Raw genomic sequence first — 14,841 nt, forward strand, 5'->3', positions numbered from 1 at the left:
TATAAAAATAAAACAATGAATAATAATAAAGCAAACATTGTTTGAGACTTGCGTTGTACTAGAAAACGGGACATTAAGTTTTGAGTGGAAAAAATGTCAACTTTACAAATCGTATTTTCCTTTGGGGAATGTAATGATCGCCCTCAGCCTACACTAACAATTCCTTCACAGGGGAAATAAACAAGCATTTAGAGTTTGACAGTCAGATACAGTTGTTCAAACCCTTGGAATAACAAAGTGAATTAGCAAATATCAAATGTCTATGGGAAACACATGGCGTTGGTTTAATTAGTCTAGAAAGATAAATGCCAAAGGCCTCAAGGCGGAAAAAATGTTCTGGATTACAATGCAGATTTTAGGCTTAAATGTAGAAGTGATCTAAAACAGGTTGGCCATGAAACCCCTGAGTGGAAATGTTTGTTTGAATTTCGGAAGGAGCCAACATACTTTTAGACCATCAAAGGTCAAGAGCCAAACTACTAGTTAAATCATCCATTTTAGATTGAATTTTTTATTATAATAATTTGTATTAATAATTTGAATTTAATATGAATAATTTGTTTGAATCAAATTAAAATAATGTATTTGTCTTAAATTCGTTAAAAACAGAAATGGTTAATTGACAAACAAATCAACATACCAAATGTTTTTTACAATTATGCCCCAAATTATAAAAGTCCTTATTGCAAGTCAAACATGATGGACAACATCCGAGACTCACGTGTTTAATATAACAATTAAAGCTGTTGTACTGTGTTAGTATCAAGGTGAGAAACCTCACCAGAAAGTCATCTTTAATCGGAGGGTAAAACAAGTATGGTTTCCAAATTGATTACATCAGTTTGATAAAGGTCATTATCTTGCAATCATCACAGAAACAAGAGAAAGAGCAAGTTCAACCGTGGTTCTTTCGGCATCTTTTACGCGGTGTGGATCGCAGATATGTCTGGAAGGTTTTGGTTAAAGAACTATAGAAAAACATCTCTGGAACTCAATCAGTCTCAGGGCTTCTCTTTCATCTTGGATGTGAGGTATATTATCCTCAGAGAATTAGCAATAAGGCCGGGCGCTAAGGGGGAGTGGATCGTCTTCTTCAAACCATTCGGTCACTCGTCCAATCGCTCGCTCCCCCATCTGCTCTCATTCAATAATTTTGCAGGGAGTCTTTCCTAAATAAACGATCCGTACAAAATGAGTGGACTAGAGTTGGACCAGTGGTTGACGCCACACGACTAGACATTTACATCAAGATTATGGGGCCATACAACTCAATAAAAAAAACACCACCTCGCATAAACTTCAAAGCAGAGGAAAAGAAGATAAAAGGGAATGATCAAAGCACAGATGGAGAGACTTCCTCTTCTTTCTTGCATTTTGCTCTCACGTTACATTAGATAAAGGAAATATTGGGTCATTTTTAATGCAATGAAAGTTGTTTGTGTATACCATGTTCTTTAGTTTGAATGACATTGTAGATAAGCTCTGCTGTAATGCTGTTTGAGGTGGACCGCTGAGCACAGAGAGTCTCTTTTGGAGTAAATCCCCTCTGAACTTCAACCAGAAGAATTCTCCCATCTCTCCCCTCATAAGGAGTCCTGAAGTCTTCCACATGAAGTATAAATAAATAAAGTAAAATTGCTATCGCACCACTTATTGTTAAACAAACAAACACGCACCCAAGTTGCCAAATTCTCCACCTGCTGCACAAAGCCCACCAAACCCCAACCATCCAGGCTTTTCAGTGTCTCCTGCCCAGCCCTCGCTTATTTCTGTATCAGATAGAATATGGCAGCGGGACAAAAAGTAATAAGTCCACCCCCCCACTCCCCGCTTCATCCTCTCAAAAGACTTTCATCTCCCCCCTACTCCCCTCCTGCTAGAATCCTCTGGAAAGGATGTATCTGGTGCGAGACACGTGAGCAGCGCCTGCCACGAGGGGTGGAGGCGTTGAGGCCGGTCTCCATCCATCTCCGGCCCCCTCCCCCCTCACTTCCCCTCCCCAACGTCCAGAACATCCAGGCCAGGCTGACACCGGCCGGCACAGGGCTTGGAGGGGATCCAGCATGGAGGCCGATATGTTTTCTGGGGAGCATGGGGGGTTGTGGGGGTGAGAGGAGGGTCACGGAAGGAAACAGGAACACCCGTTCATCAGGGGACGCCAAGCCTGATCCGCTGTATCTGTCGGCCGCCGTGGCCTCCGTGACAACTCTATGGGGTGTATACGTGTCAGGATTACCCCCGCACCCTTTCTATAGACGGAGTCACATGGCTGCGATACATTCGCCTGGAGTCACGGTGAAGTGGAGAAAAGGGAATGAGTGAGAGTAAGGGATGAAATGTATCCTGGTGATTACCCCAGGACCTCGCGGACCTTATCTTGAGCTGTAGGAAGAAAGGAATCCCACCACAGTTGTAGGACTTTCAGTTCTGGCTCTGAAGTAACAGGTTGTTTTTTTTCAAAACAATTCGGACCTTACATTTTATATTCTCGTTTACATTTACTTCATTTTGCATGACTAGTCTGCTGTAACAGACCAAAAATAAAATATGAATGTTCAGCCCAGCCTTTTTTTCAAATTTAGTATTTCATCATCATCCACTTATGCTACTTCAATTCACAATTCATTTTGTCCTGATCTACTAATTCTTCTTCAATTTAAACCACTTAATTTGGAGGCTTTTGAGCATTTTTACTCAAGGGTAAGCAGTACTCATCCTGTTGGAGCCCAAGAAACTGAATCTTCCAGAAAAGTCCCTACCAAACTTTTTGCCATTACTCTTTAGCTATTTATGAGATACTTTTATCTCACGCGACTTACAGATTTTAGATGCAGGTCATCAATGAGCAGGAAGGGGTTGTAATGGACATTGGGGATCGAACCAAGAACTTCACGACTCTAGTGGTTAGGGTAAAATACCCTAACCACTAGACAATCCTGGCTCAAAATATTGTAAAAACAATACAACTATATAAACTACGTGTGACTTATCAGTGGTTTGGAAAAAATGTTGTGTGGAAGATCTGGCAAACTGTAGGTTATTATGGCTTATATGGTCTGCATACTGTACATCCTTATCATTGTGGATTGGGCCAACCTCTTCCCCCTAACGGTAATGGACAGTTTGGTGGCTACACAGGCAACCGCCACCGTCTTAGTAGTCGATATTGCCAGAAAGCTTACCATGTCTAAAGAAGCCATGAGCTTCTGTAGACACCGCCCCAGCTCCCTGGCCCTCTTGGAGCCATCGGAGGTTACGCAGGCCGACCTGCATAAAGTCTCTGCAGGGAGAGAGAGAGAGAGAGAGACAAGGTTGAGTGCTAGCCTCCATGCAGCGCTAATCAGACATGACAGCCGCAAAGCTAAATGCTATCTCATTGGAATGCTCCCTGGTACTTAGACACATTGAATAAACGAACCGAAAGAGAGTGAAAGAGTGGGGAAGATGAGAATTGTGAAATGGATCCACAGTGAGTATATTTAGACAGACCCAATATAATGCACATGAGCAAATTAACAGACACACGCTTAGGCACACTTGTTCCCACTCTGATGGATGTTGGAAGCGCTTTTCCAAGTGAAATTTTCCATATGACGACAATGAATTCATTCTCACAGCGCCAGCTCTGGTCATTATCGCTCTGCACATGATGTCACCAAGGGCCAGCTGATTGTTGGTGCAGGTGTTTGGAAGAGGGACAAAACCCTGCACTGTGTTTATTTCCACTTCTCTGATTGTGATGGTCTAGACTCTAGGGTAAGGGCTCACTTGTTTGCCTTTGCGTTTCACAGCCTTCACAGACTTAACCTAAACAACGCCATAAAGGAACCACAACAATGGTGGACAACTTTGGCTTCAATGCAGTCTATTCAAACGTAGGTCAGGGCAGCTTCACAAAGAGACACGGCGATGTCTACAGTAGCCCCGCCACTCCCTTCCCCCAACTACACACTACAGCTACGTGAGACCGCTCTATTGACGTTAAGTGACCTGAACACTTCTATGCAATAACAGAAACAACGGTAAACACCATGCCATATTTCATCTCTGTTTATTTTTAACTGTCAAGTGAATATAAGCGGGAACATTCACGAGCCATCGGTAACTATGTTCTGCTTTGGCTCAAGGGTTGAATTCATGGCAAATGAAAGCACAATTTGGACTCACCTTGGTGTGTCCACAACGAGGTGAGTCCAAATTGTAAACAAGTATAATGTGGGCTCAGCACTGTGATTGTATGTTTTTTGCGTTCCATCCATCACAAGTGGTTCCACATAGTGCTTTCTAGCAGTGGTAACGTTTTAGAAGTAGTAGTTTTACTACCCTTGCTCTGGTTAGAGCAAGGGTACTACTACTACTACTACATGAACATAAATGAGAGTGTCTACCTTTGATGATGGACTCGGCCGCAGCCAGGTCTCTCTTGTAGGTCACCTGGAAGGCAGGGATCCAATCTCCTTAGATACAGTATAAGCGGTGGGTACAGCCCAGGGCTACGTGTTTTATTACATTGTGAATCAATTATAACCTGCTCCCTCTTCTCTCTTCCTGACTCATCCTTCATTACCGTAAATATGCTACATCAGTCATTTCTTTGATCCTTATCGCTTAAGCGGTGATGAGCACCCAGCTGGCCTGGAACTGCGGGGCCAGACCCACTGGCCCCTGTCCGGCTCACCTTCCACAGCGTTGGCGGGCCCTCGATGAGCTTGGCTCTGGTGCCGGTGTGCTGTAAGGCCAGGTGGAGACACTCGGTTCCAAAGTCAAAGTCGAACTCGCTGCACTGAGGGGACAGGAGACACATGTTAGGCTGTTACTGACAGATGTGGGTCCCAGTGATGCCTTGTTATCTTAATCCATGTGAACAGTGGCCAGGGCGTATGACCCTCCCCAGCCGAAAGGTAATGGGATCCAACCCTAAGGTCTGCAGACCCCATGCAGGCATCTCTGAGTATTACCTGCTCTGAAATCACATGTACATGGATGATTAATAGTAAAGCAAAACATAACAGGTCATGTCACAAACAGTGAAAAAGCCCATTCCGCTGTAAACACTAGGCAGTGTCTCAAAAAACTATTCACCAACATGTTTTAATACCCATCGTTCATATTCAAAGCTTTTGTTCTGCACGATCTGCAGGATATTGAAGCTACGTTTAATACTCCCCCCACCAAATTGGTCACAACACCCTAGCTCTCAAATAGAAGAATAAGTCATTCTAAAGGCATTGAGTATCCCTCCTTTTATTGTTTTTAAATGGACCAGGCCATCCCTCCTCAATGGGAAGGCTCCCACCCAGCTATAGCTGGTGGGCAGAAGTCCCTAAACGGTCGCAGTACATCACATGTACCTCTGGATCTATGCCATGAGCTCATCAGGTGTGTGATACCTGCACGACACTACAAAGGCTACCCGAGATTACACCGGGGCAATATTTTATCCTGCTATAAATGACAGGGGTCTTTTTTCTTCTCTCTCGGCCCCTGGTACTGGGAAATAAGGGTTGTGGTCCTGGAGTAATTCAACCTTTTGAGTTTTCTCCCGGTACAAAGCCCCACACCGGAGACAGGATAAAGTATCTCCCCCCTATTGTCTTTCAGCCCAGAGTTCTGCACGGTCTCAATGGATGTCAAGACGCTAATGCGCAAGTGCACTTGGAGATGATTGCATCACCATGTCCTACAGTGCTAACCTGAGAGAGCCGTGACACCTTCTCTTCTCTTGACCGCCTGGAGAGCAGGACGAAGGAGGAGAAAAGCAGGGAGTTTTTTCACACCGTTTCTAACTGTACCCACCACCCAGCAGCACCGCCACTCAAGTTCCACCAATTTGTCTTAATTTTCACAACCTGACTGATGGTGCGTTAGGAAATGTAGCTTTCTCTCGCCACATGCGGGGAAGCCAAAATCAACAGGATTCCAATGCAACTTTAAATGATTGTGTGCCATAGGTGAAGAAAATACTGCTGACAAATGGGGCGCCAACTGGGGGCATACTTTAGCGCTTAGCTAAAGGCTGCTGCAGTCTGTCGCCCCCACCCCCCACCCAAACACCACTTTCAGCTTCAGGGAGCCACTCTGCAGGACTCCAGGTTGGAATACCAAGGCGTTAAATCTTCAGTGAAATAAGTGGGGGTTTCACGATCCACTGGCTTCATGATCAAATGTTAACGGCAAAGACTTTTCCATTTGTCAGGCATGAATGCCAAATCGGTCATGCTGCATATAACTCTGATGCAGACACATTACCGTGCTACTTCCCCGGTGTGTGCCTGTGTTATACTCCTAGCGATACCTTCAATGCTTTTCTACTTCGGCCCAACATTTTTTAGCATAGACAGACATCACCATTCAGATCGCACACAGGGACATTTGGTCAGAAATGATGACCTGAATAGTGCTCACCAAAACGAACGTCAACTTCATGTCATAGAGTTCTTAGTCATAAAGGGGCAGTGGGATGCAGCCTCACTGAACAAAACTTAAATCTTATCAAAAAGTTTTTTTTTTTATAAAACAAAAAGCACTCTTTCGAATACAAATATTTTTTTAACCATTTGGAATTGGGATTTGTGAAGAAGCAGCACAAGTGGATTGTGTTAATGTTTGCTTGTAATACAACTAATACATAAATGATGGCGCCCATTGCAACCCATACAGCCCCCAGAAGGAGGGAACCCCCACTCTGCCTTCCTTCTTCTCTTGACCTTTGGGGGGCTAAGGTTAGGGGGTGTCATAACTTTATTGCCCGTAAGCCCTTTGAGACTGCAACTCTGATTAAGGGCTATACAAATGTACTTTACTTCCGAATTATCAAATTAGAAAGAAATAACGTTAGAAATCTTGACTTGTTTCTTCTCTGCTTATAAAAGCAACCCAGATTGATCCATTAAAAACGTCCATATAGCCATTAACCTGACCATAAAACCTTTTTGTGTTTTGGTAAATGCATATCATCTTTATTTGTGTCTTATCGTTTCCGGCCAGTGGTTATAATATTTCATGTTCCATTGGATTCAGGCGAGAACCGTTACTACCGTTACTAGTTCTGCAAATGAATTAATGACACAAAAAGTATCTTGTTATTTAACATCTTTAGTCCCCTGTCTTCCATCGCTAGTATTCAAGACAGATGTGACAACAAAGATGCATAACATGGTTTGTTTGAACCCTGTTAGTCTCTCTAGTCCTCATGTGATTGCTGTTGTGGACACCTATACCAACCTGAAATAAATGACCTCCAGCCAACCTGAGCACGCTTGAAGAAAGGACTTTCTTTCTACTAACTGTTGCGAGTAAGGACAACTAGCAAATAACCCCCTGATGCCTTGATAATTTCAACAGGTTGAAAACATATTCAGGAGTTTCTACATTTATGACCCATCTACAGAGCCTGGGATGAACATGAGAGTTCACAAAAAATGTCACATTGGGACAGGTCGTGATAAACATCCATTTTTTGACCTACTTTTTTAATTTAGGATTTATTTAGTTACGATGATACAATTAATTTTGTAAGCTTATTTAAATATAACATAACCCATGTTTATCCGTTTAACAATGCACATCAACATTTTTGGTGTAAAAGATAACCAAGAAGCAGGCACCATTTAACAGGGTCTGAACCTTTTGTGTGGATGCTCCTACCTTTTGATAGGCCTGATGGATGACACAGTAGAGGAACCCCTGTGGCATCTCACTAGCCCGGTACTTCCCCCTCTCCAGAGAGTGGTCCAGGTAGCCCTCAGAGGTGGTGGCAATCACCGTGGAAACCAGGGGACGGATGGCCCCCGATGCCTTAAAGAAATTAAGAGTGAAAGTAAGGCCTGTGACACTCGTGCAGATAGCGCAATACTTCGCTTCTTGGAAGAAGAAATGGCATCCTATACAGAGAAGTAGTAAAAATATTGCTTTTATGGTGAAGTAGAGACAGCATTGTTATTCATCCTATCTGGAAGTTGAACAGTTTAAATATGAAAATACCAAAGGTGAATACAATAAATTAAGTAAAACGGTATATTGAGATTCATCTTGGATATAAAGACAAAACTCAGCTAAATGATTTTGGTCGTATTGACCTGGCCAGGGTGTTTGATCATTCAGGGGTTCTTTGAGACTTCATCTTTGACCAGAGTAGCCTAGCCCCACTCAATCCTCCCTAACCCCAACAGCTTTCGGAAACCACCCCTCCGTCCTTGGAAATCCTTTTGAGAAACAATATTTATGTGGTATAATCTTTCACCTGACCACGGAAGGAGAAGTGTGTGCGTGTGTCAGCATGTGCACGTGAGAACATGTGTTCTTTGTGTTACACGTGTTGTTGAAATGAAAATGAATCTGCCGCACCGTTGCAGAGATACACATTCTATCATGTGTGAGGTCAAGCCGCATAATGAAGACCAGACCACATTGCTGGAAGAATTCATTCAACACACATGCATACACAGAGCGGTGAAGATCTAGCATAGGTATAAAGAGGAAAAAAGTTGGCGATATATAAGAGCACACACACACACACACACACACACACACACACACACACACACACACACACACACATACACACTTTGTGTCAGTTAGGTTATGCTTTGATCCTAGTCTGTCTGACGTGTACATCCTATAACTGCTTCTATCGGAGGTCCGAAAGTCCTTACAAGTTATGATGAAACTGATCTGTGTTTTCTGCACTGCGATTGCACTGTTCATGCAATCACACAAAAGTTACTTACCAATCTGAGCACACCAAATGTTTCTAAAAAGGTAAACTATAGTATAAAAAAAAAAAACAGCATGAAAAAACACAAGTTATGCAATGAATGCAATTCCTGACTAAAACATAAGCCGCACACATAATGAGCAGTATTAACCAGTGTTTCACCACAGTTGGCACTGTCCCTACTGTTGGACCTTAGTGTGTGGTTGCCTGTAGGCGGTGTAGGAAAGTTGTAAAGAGGGCGAGCACAAAAATTATTCTTTAACTAATCAACTCAAAAAACTTCCCTCCCACTATGATCCCTCCCTCGCTATGTTTCTCTGCCATTAAGAAGTGTTGCATTTTACTCACCTGTGATTGACAGGCAAGATTGAATCTGCAGAAGAAATGCCCTGATTGGTCAGAAAATACCAGGAGCGGTCTGAAATCTAAATTGGCTCAGAAAGATGCAGGCAAGTGCAGCCAGGTGGAAACAGATCTTCTCACTGCGCATTTCCCTCACTAATTGCTGATGGATTAACGAGGCCTTTTTTAACTTAAAAAAAATAGCTCTTAATTCAAACCTACAGCCTCTGTAATAAACATACTCAGTCTGAGTAAACAAACCCCGTTCTCCTTTGCAGCCATGGCAATCTCCAACAGGAAGTCCTCCTCCACAAAGGGCCGCACGGCATCATGGATGATGACCACGTCTGGCGTTGCAGCGCTCTCGCCTGGGTCGAGGGCCTGCACGCCGTTGAATATGGACCTGTGCCGGGTGGCACCGCCAGACACGACACGGACCTTTGTGTGCTGAAAGCGCTTGACGATGTCTCTCATCAGCGCGATGCTTTCTTCTGCAACCACCACCACAATGTGTTGGATCCATGACAGCCTGTCAGAAAACAAGCATGTTATGCTCTCATTGGTTAAGTGATTCCAGGATATGTGTTGATTTTCTGTCTTGCTAAAAGACCCAGGTCATAAGTTGCTCAAAAGATAACACTTTAAAAGAAAGAAATTGGCATTTAAGTTGTATTTACTGTTAAACTTAGTAAATGAATGAATTACAATCACAAGGGTGGTCTAAATCCGGGGCCACAGTAAAAAGCTTAAATTGGACATATTTATATATAAGCTAGCCTTCTTGTTTCTTGTTGTCGTGTATATGTTGCGTTATCCGTGACCAACGGCACACGTCTATGAGACTGAGTCACAGTGATATTGACAAAGTTGACACACAGCGGATGGATAGAGCGGACGGTGGTGGGATCGGGGAGAGTGTTGGTTTGGTGAAGCACTACTGTAGTACGCTACTACTATGTCACTGTACAAAACGCTCCACGTATTGTTTAAATTGTATGTCAAGACAAAATATTCGAAAGACGACACGTTTGGTGTTAGCCTACCTTTCAAAGGCTTGAATGGTGTAGCTTATGAGTGGTCTGTTAAGAAACATGTAAAACTGTTTCGGTGTCACGAGCCCGGTTCTCTCCCCGGTTCCCCCGGCTGGAAGAACCACGGAGACGGTGAAATGGACGCCTGACGTGGCTTTATGTCCGCCAACATGGCGAGACGAACACTCTGGCTGACCAGAGCGGTCCGGGTCACTACTTAGATTCATTACAAATCAAGACATAACTCTCAATGTTGTGTTTCTCGCGTCATGTCTTGACGACAAGCGTGTCTTTGTGGGCGGAGACTCGGTGCCCACTGCAATGCGAAGACGGATTGGTCGAAAAACATAGAAGCCGATGCGTCTTGTTCTCGCGATATGTCGACATTTAATAATGGGTTACATTCAAACCAAATGTATGACTAAAGGGAACATAGAACATCAGCGCTTTTTAATATTATATAGTTTAACTTTTAATTTCCTGCTGAAATATATAGATCAGCCCTCAATGTGTCAGTGATCCCTGTCTGAATATTTATTTTTATTAATTTCAAGTTACTTACTGAACAACACGGTAAACTATAGACTGTCTTGTGGATAGTAGCCTCTATTCCAGTGCCTCTCTGATTTATCCAAATGTTTCCAGTCTGATTTAATTCAAAATGATGGCTTGCAAGATGAATCCTTTTAGCAATAAATATAGTAAAAACACGAGAAGTAGGCATAGCCTACATTTCAACACCATTCAGTCAAAACAACGCAAGTGATTTAAAGTGAATATAAAGTATTTATTTCATAAGAGGGCACAACAATAATATGCAATGCACTGCTCAGTCTTAGCTTATGTCACATTTATTACACCATGAATGAACCAAAGGTTGCGTTAAAAAATATATTACATCATACGTCTCATATTGTGAACTTTTAAAGTGATAATCTTTTGGAAGACCAATATTGATTAAAAAAAAGAAGGTGTATGTACAATTATTCACACATTCTCTGCATCATTCAGGGACGCATGGTTTAATGTCTTTTATATGGAGTGGGTGTGCCTATACACGTGGCTACACATCACCATCCAGATTTATAAAAAGATACACAATAACAAAGACTACATCTCAGGCACTGTTGGTCCAGAAAACCCTACAGATAGTACAGTCCAGTTTTTTATCAGAGGCCGGGTCCATGTGTGCCCTTCAAGAGTGCTCCATCGTCATAGCAACCAGAAACTCCCATCCCAGGAATGCAGTCCCTGTCACCTCGAGTTACAATCCACGACCACCGATGTAAGGACTCAAGAGGATGCCAAACGGACTCCTCGTCACGTGTAATAAAGTCTCTTCGCCACCATAACATGCTGCGAAACGGAGGCCCTTTGCATTCTGTCTAGGCGACATTGGGCCGGGGAGATAAGGGTTCAGGGTTCAGGGTTCGGGACTGGGCCAGTTCTCGTCGAAGCGGTTCTTCCCCAGCTTCCTCTTGCTCTTGGTCTTGTGCTTGTGAACCACCTGGGTCACCGCCGGCGACGCCAGCGCCACCTCCTCCATCTTGTTGCCGGACTCGTTGTGCTGTCGAGAGTACCGCTTGCACTTGCAGGCCGTCACCACGGTGATCTTGTAGGTGCGGGCGCTGCCGTCCTGGCACTGCAGCTGGATGCGCTGTGTCCGCGTCTTGTCGTTGACGCAGCGCCAGTCCTGGCTGCTCCGCCGGCTCCAGAACTTCTTCCCGCGGCTGCCCCCGATCCAGTTCGGCAGCATGGGTGCCGGCAGGCACTCACCGGCACACACCAGCTCCTTGATGGGCTTGATGCTGGTGCACTGGCCGTCCGAGATGTACTTGGTGGAGCGCAGTTCCCTGCAGCCCATCTGCCCTCGCTCTGCTGAGGGGAAACACACACACAAACACGGGAGGATGAGAAACCGTTGCCCTGCCAGAGACTTATAGGGTCCAGTTGGTGACAGCGTCAATGATTACTTTCCCAGACCGCCGGTGAGGTCTGTTGCCTTCTAATCTGTCAGTGTTAAGACACTCACAGGAAGTGTGTTGCAGGATGGTGGGTGTGTCTTGATCCCTCTGTGGTACACTGACTCTAAGCTTAAAGAGGAAATCATGTGTATTCTTTTGATGCGCGCCAGCATAGGATTATGTCTGTATAACCGGTAAGACTATCAACAAGTTTTACGCTGCAAGCTAAACTGTTCCACCCTCTCCTTGTGTCCTCTCCCATCCTTTGCTTCCTCCCCTAACCTCATCTGTACTCCACCCTGATCCACACCCCTACCCTGCTCCTTTCCTCTTTTTTCCTTTCTTTTCTCTTCCCCTGCCTGCTCCTCCTCTTCTTTCCTTTCTCCTTCCTCTCCTCTCCTCTCCTCTCTCACATTCTGCTCCCCTCCTCCCCTCCTATGACTCTCCTCTCCCCCTGTCTCCTCTAACTTCCCTGCAACCTGATCCCTGGTCCATTCAAACAGTTCCATACAAGTCAGCCACAAAGCGCCCTGGCCTCTGTGAGCAGGATGGTTGAATGAACCCGGGAGGGTCCCCCCCCCGCCCACAAGGACCAAAAAAAAAAAACAGGCGGGAGACGGTAAGGTGGTCTGCAAAGGGTGTTGGGATGGAAGGGAAGGGTTGAATGATGGGAAGTACTGACTTCATTCTCCTCTCGGACCATGATTTTATTTATGCTTTTGAGTTAGTGTGCATGTGTGCGTGTGTGTAAACAAGAGCTTCTTAGAAACACCGCAAGATCCAGAGAGTCCCGTTCATGGGAGGACACCTCCATTCACTGAGGTGACACTCGATAAGACCTCAAACAGCGGTCCGTTCAGATCTGAAACCTCCTCATCTATACCGCCTCGTATGTACGCATGCCAACAAGCTGCGCCATAGCCTAGATATACTCAATGACAGGCTCAATTACCCTTAATAACCATTATTACAGTGAGGGTCCAATTAAGAATATAATTTCCTTGGGAATTTCTAAATAACATAACACGAAAACATTTAGAATTACCTTGGCATTTGTTGGACAGTGCTTTTTTTGTTGCATCGTTTAGTTTGATTACGTTGTATTTAAACACTTTTGGGGGTATTTTCTGCGTGCCTACTCACCATTTCGCTCGTGCGCCGTGCTGTCACCTGCGCCCCGTCCTCCGTTTCTTGCTCGGTTCAACGAGACGTTACCGACTGCATCTAGCACCGGCGTGCTCTCGTGCGTGTATAGGATTTCCGTGTCGTCGTTCTTGAAAGCTTGGCAATTCTTCAAAAGGATGCATAGTAGGAATAAGAAGTTGCACGACTCGTACGCCCTCGAGTACATGGTGGCTTCGGGATGTGTGTGCGAAAGGAGAGAGTGGGTCCCGTGTCAGGTGAAGTGATGCTGCGCGCTTTGGAGTTGATCAACTGGTCCAATAGCTGCTCTTTGCCTCTTCTTATAGCCTGTCCTCCTCCTGCTCTGGCACGCGGCTCAGGTGGGTCTCTTGAGGAATCTCTGGTTGGGTCGCACCTCATTGCAGTGAAAAAAATATCCCGCCCATCATTTCTGGAAACGTTGCAGACCCCTCCCTGTTGATGGGATTAAGGGGCTGCCGGAGAAGGTGATCGGGTCGTCGTGTGACAGTGTGACTCAATCAGGTTGGAAAAACGCGCAGGAGTTTCACCAACGACCATTTAATTATGCAGTATCCATACTGAGTTTTTAGCTTGCACCTTTGATAATTAAATTGTTGAAATCACTTATTTTACGATACCATGCATTAAGCAAGATGAATAAACCAACACATGAAGGAATTCATTGTCTGTTTATTCAGAACAATAACAAATAAATAAATGACGGACTCATCTCTCGACCAAAAATATCAGATTATCAGAGCATTCTTTTCATTGCCTAAAATCAAAAATGTCCCTGAGGTTGAACATCTTGTTCTATTTTGCTCATTTTAGTCAGAACTGTATAAAATAACCATGTACATCTATATCAATGCAAAACTCCCCAACAATGAAGCCTTTCCATAAAGATAAATAATGCTGGTCATTAAAACTTCTGATATTTTATTCGGTATCTCGCCATGGCAACAAACCGAATGTCCTCCTTGGAGAAGTTCCCGTTCAGTTTCCCTGACGTCAGGACCATCGTGTTGCCAAACATGTCAAACATTCAGGGGGGTTGGGGTCAGGAGTTATTCTTTCTTACAAGCTGAATCGAGCTAGACTTGCGACCAACCAGCAATTTTTTTGGTTTGGATCCCCCTTGAGTGACCACAGGATCTCTCCCGTCCCACAACAACATGAACCATCTCCTCCTTCCATGCGAAGCATTCAAAAATCCTCCTGTTTTGTCAGACATCTCCTGACACTAGGGACACATTTAAACAAGTAGGTCCATAAATCATCTCTTCAATCAGTAACGTTGGCTTGCTTTTTAGCATGTTTGGAGCATCACTTCAGAAATATACGTTTGTAACCAAAAAACGTGCATTGGAGCAACCAACCAGTGGTTATCTTCTGGATTTCCCTCCATGAGATAACTAAGAAGTAAAAAACACCCTCTGCCTTCAGAAAAGCACTGGTTGGTGGTGTTCCCAGTCAACGGCAATGTTCTCCATCGTATTCTGACTTGTCAGCCCACTTGTTTCATTCAAGGGAGGGAGGACATCGGATACGGTCCTGTGTGTGTGTGTGTGTGTGTGTGTGTGTGTGTGTGTGTGTGTGTGTGTGTGTGTGTGTGTGTGTGTGTGTGTGTGTGTGTGTGTGTGTG

The 14,841-nt window shown here is 44.3% G+C and overlaps 2 protein-coding genes across 4 annotated transcripts in view; both read right to left on the reverse strand.

Annotated features, from left to right (window-relative positions):
- The window catches only part of crppa (CDP-L-ribitol pyrophosphorylase A), a 31,083-nt gene extending 20,696 nt beyond the window's left edge, over positions 1–10,387 (reverse strand). Inside the window, exons 1-6 of one of the 2 annotated variants that reach the window (XM_056602179.1) lie at positions 10,102–10,387; positions 9,320–9,587; positions 7,648–7,797; positions 4,679–4,783; positions 4,389–4,434; positions 3,183–3,280 (exon numbers count right to left, since the gene is read on the reverse strand). In XM_056602179.1, the coding sequence (XP_056458154.1) occupies positions 3,183–3,280; positions 4,389–4,434; positions 4,679–4,783; positions 7,648–7,797; positions 9,320–9,587; positions 10,102–10,316 (882 nt within the window). In that variant the 5' untranslated portion in view covers positions 10,317–10,387. The remainder of the gene's footprint in view (positions 1–3,182; positions 3,281–4,388; positions 4,435–4,678; positions 4,784–7,647; positions 7,798–9,319; positions 9,588–10,101) is intronic. The other variant, XM_056602180.1, reaches the window with a different exon arrangement.
- An 883-nt stretch (positions 10,388–11,270) lies between these two features.
- Positions 11,271–13,576, reverse strand: sostdc1a (sclerostin domain containing 1a). 2 transcript variants are annotated; one of them, XM_056602188.1, is made up of 2 exons: positions 13,197–13,576; positions 11,271–11,964 (listed from the first exon to the last, which is right to left on the reverse strand). In XM_056602188.1, the coding sequence occupies exons 1-2, from the start codon at positions 13,402–13,404 to the stop codon at positions 11,513–11,515; spliced, it is 660 nt and encodes a 219-aa protein (XP_056458163.1). In that variant the 5' UTR covers positions 13,405–13,576; the 3' UTR covers positions 11,271–11,512. The 2 variants fall into 2 exon arrangements, with proteins under 2 accessions (XP_056458163.1, XP_056458161.1); XM_056602186.1 differs by having other exon boundaries at positions 11,271–11,967; positions 13,197–13,573.
- Positions 13,577–14,841: the final 1,265 nt, after the last annotated feature.

Source organism: Gadus chalcogrammus, chromosome 11 (assembly GCF_026213295.1).
Source record: "Gadus chalcogrammus isolate NIFS_2021 chromosome 11, NIFS_Gcha_1.0, whole genome shotgun sequence".
NCBI classification, from domain to species: domain Eukaryota; kingdom Metazoa; phylum Chordata; class Actinopteri; order Gadiformes; family Gadidae; genus Gadus; species Gadus chalcogrammus.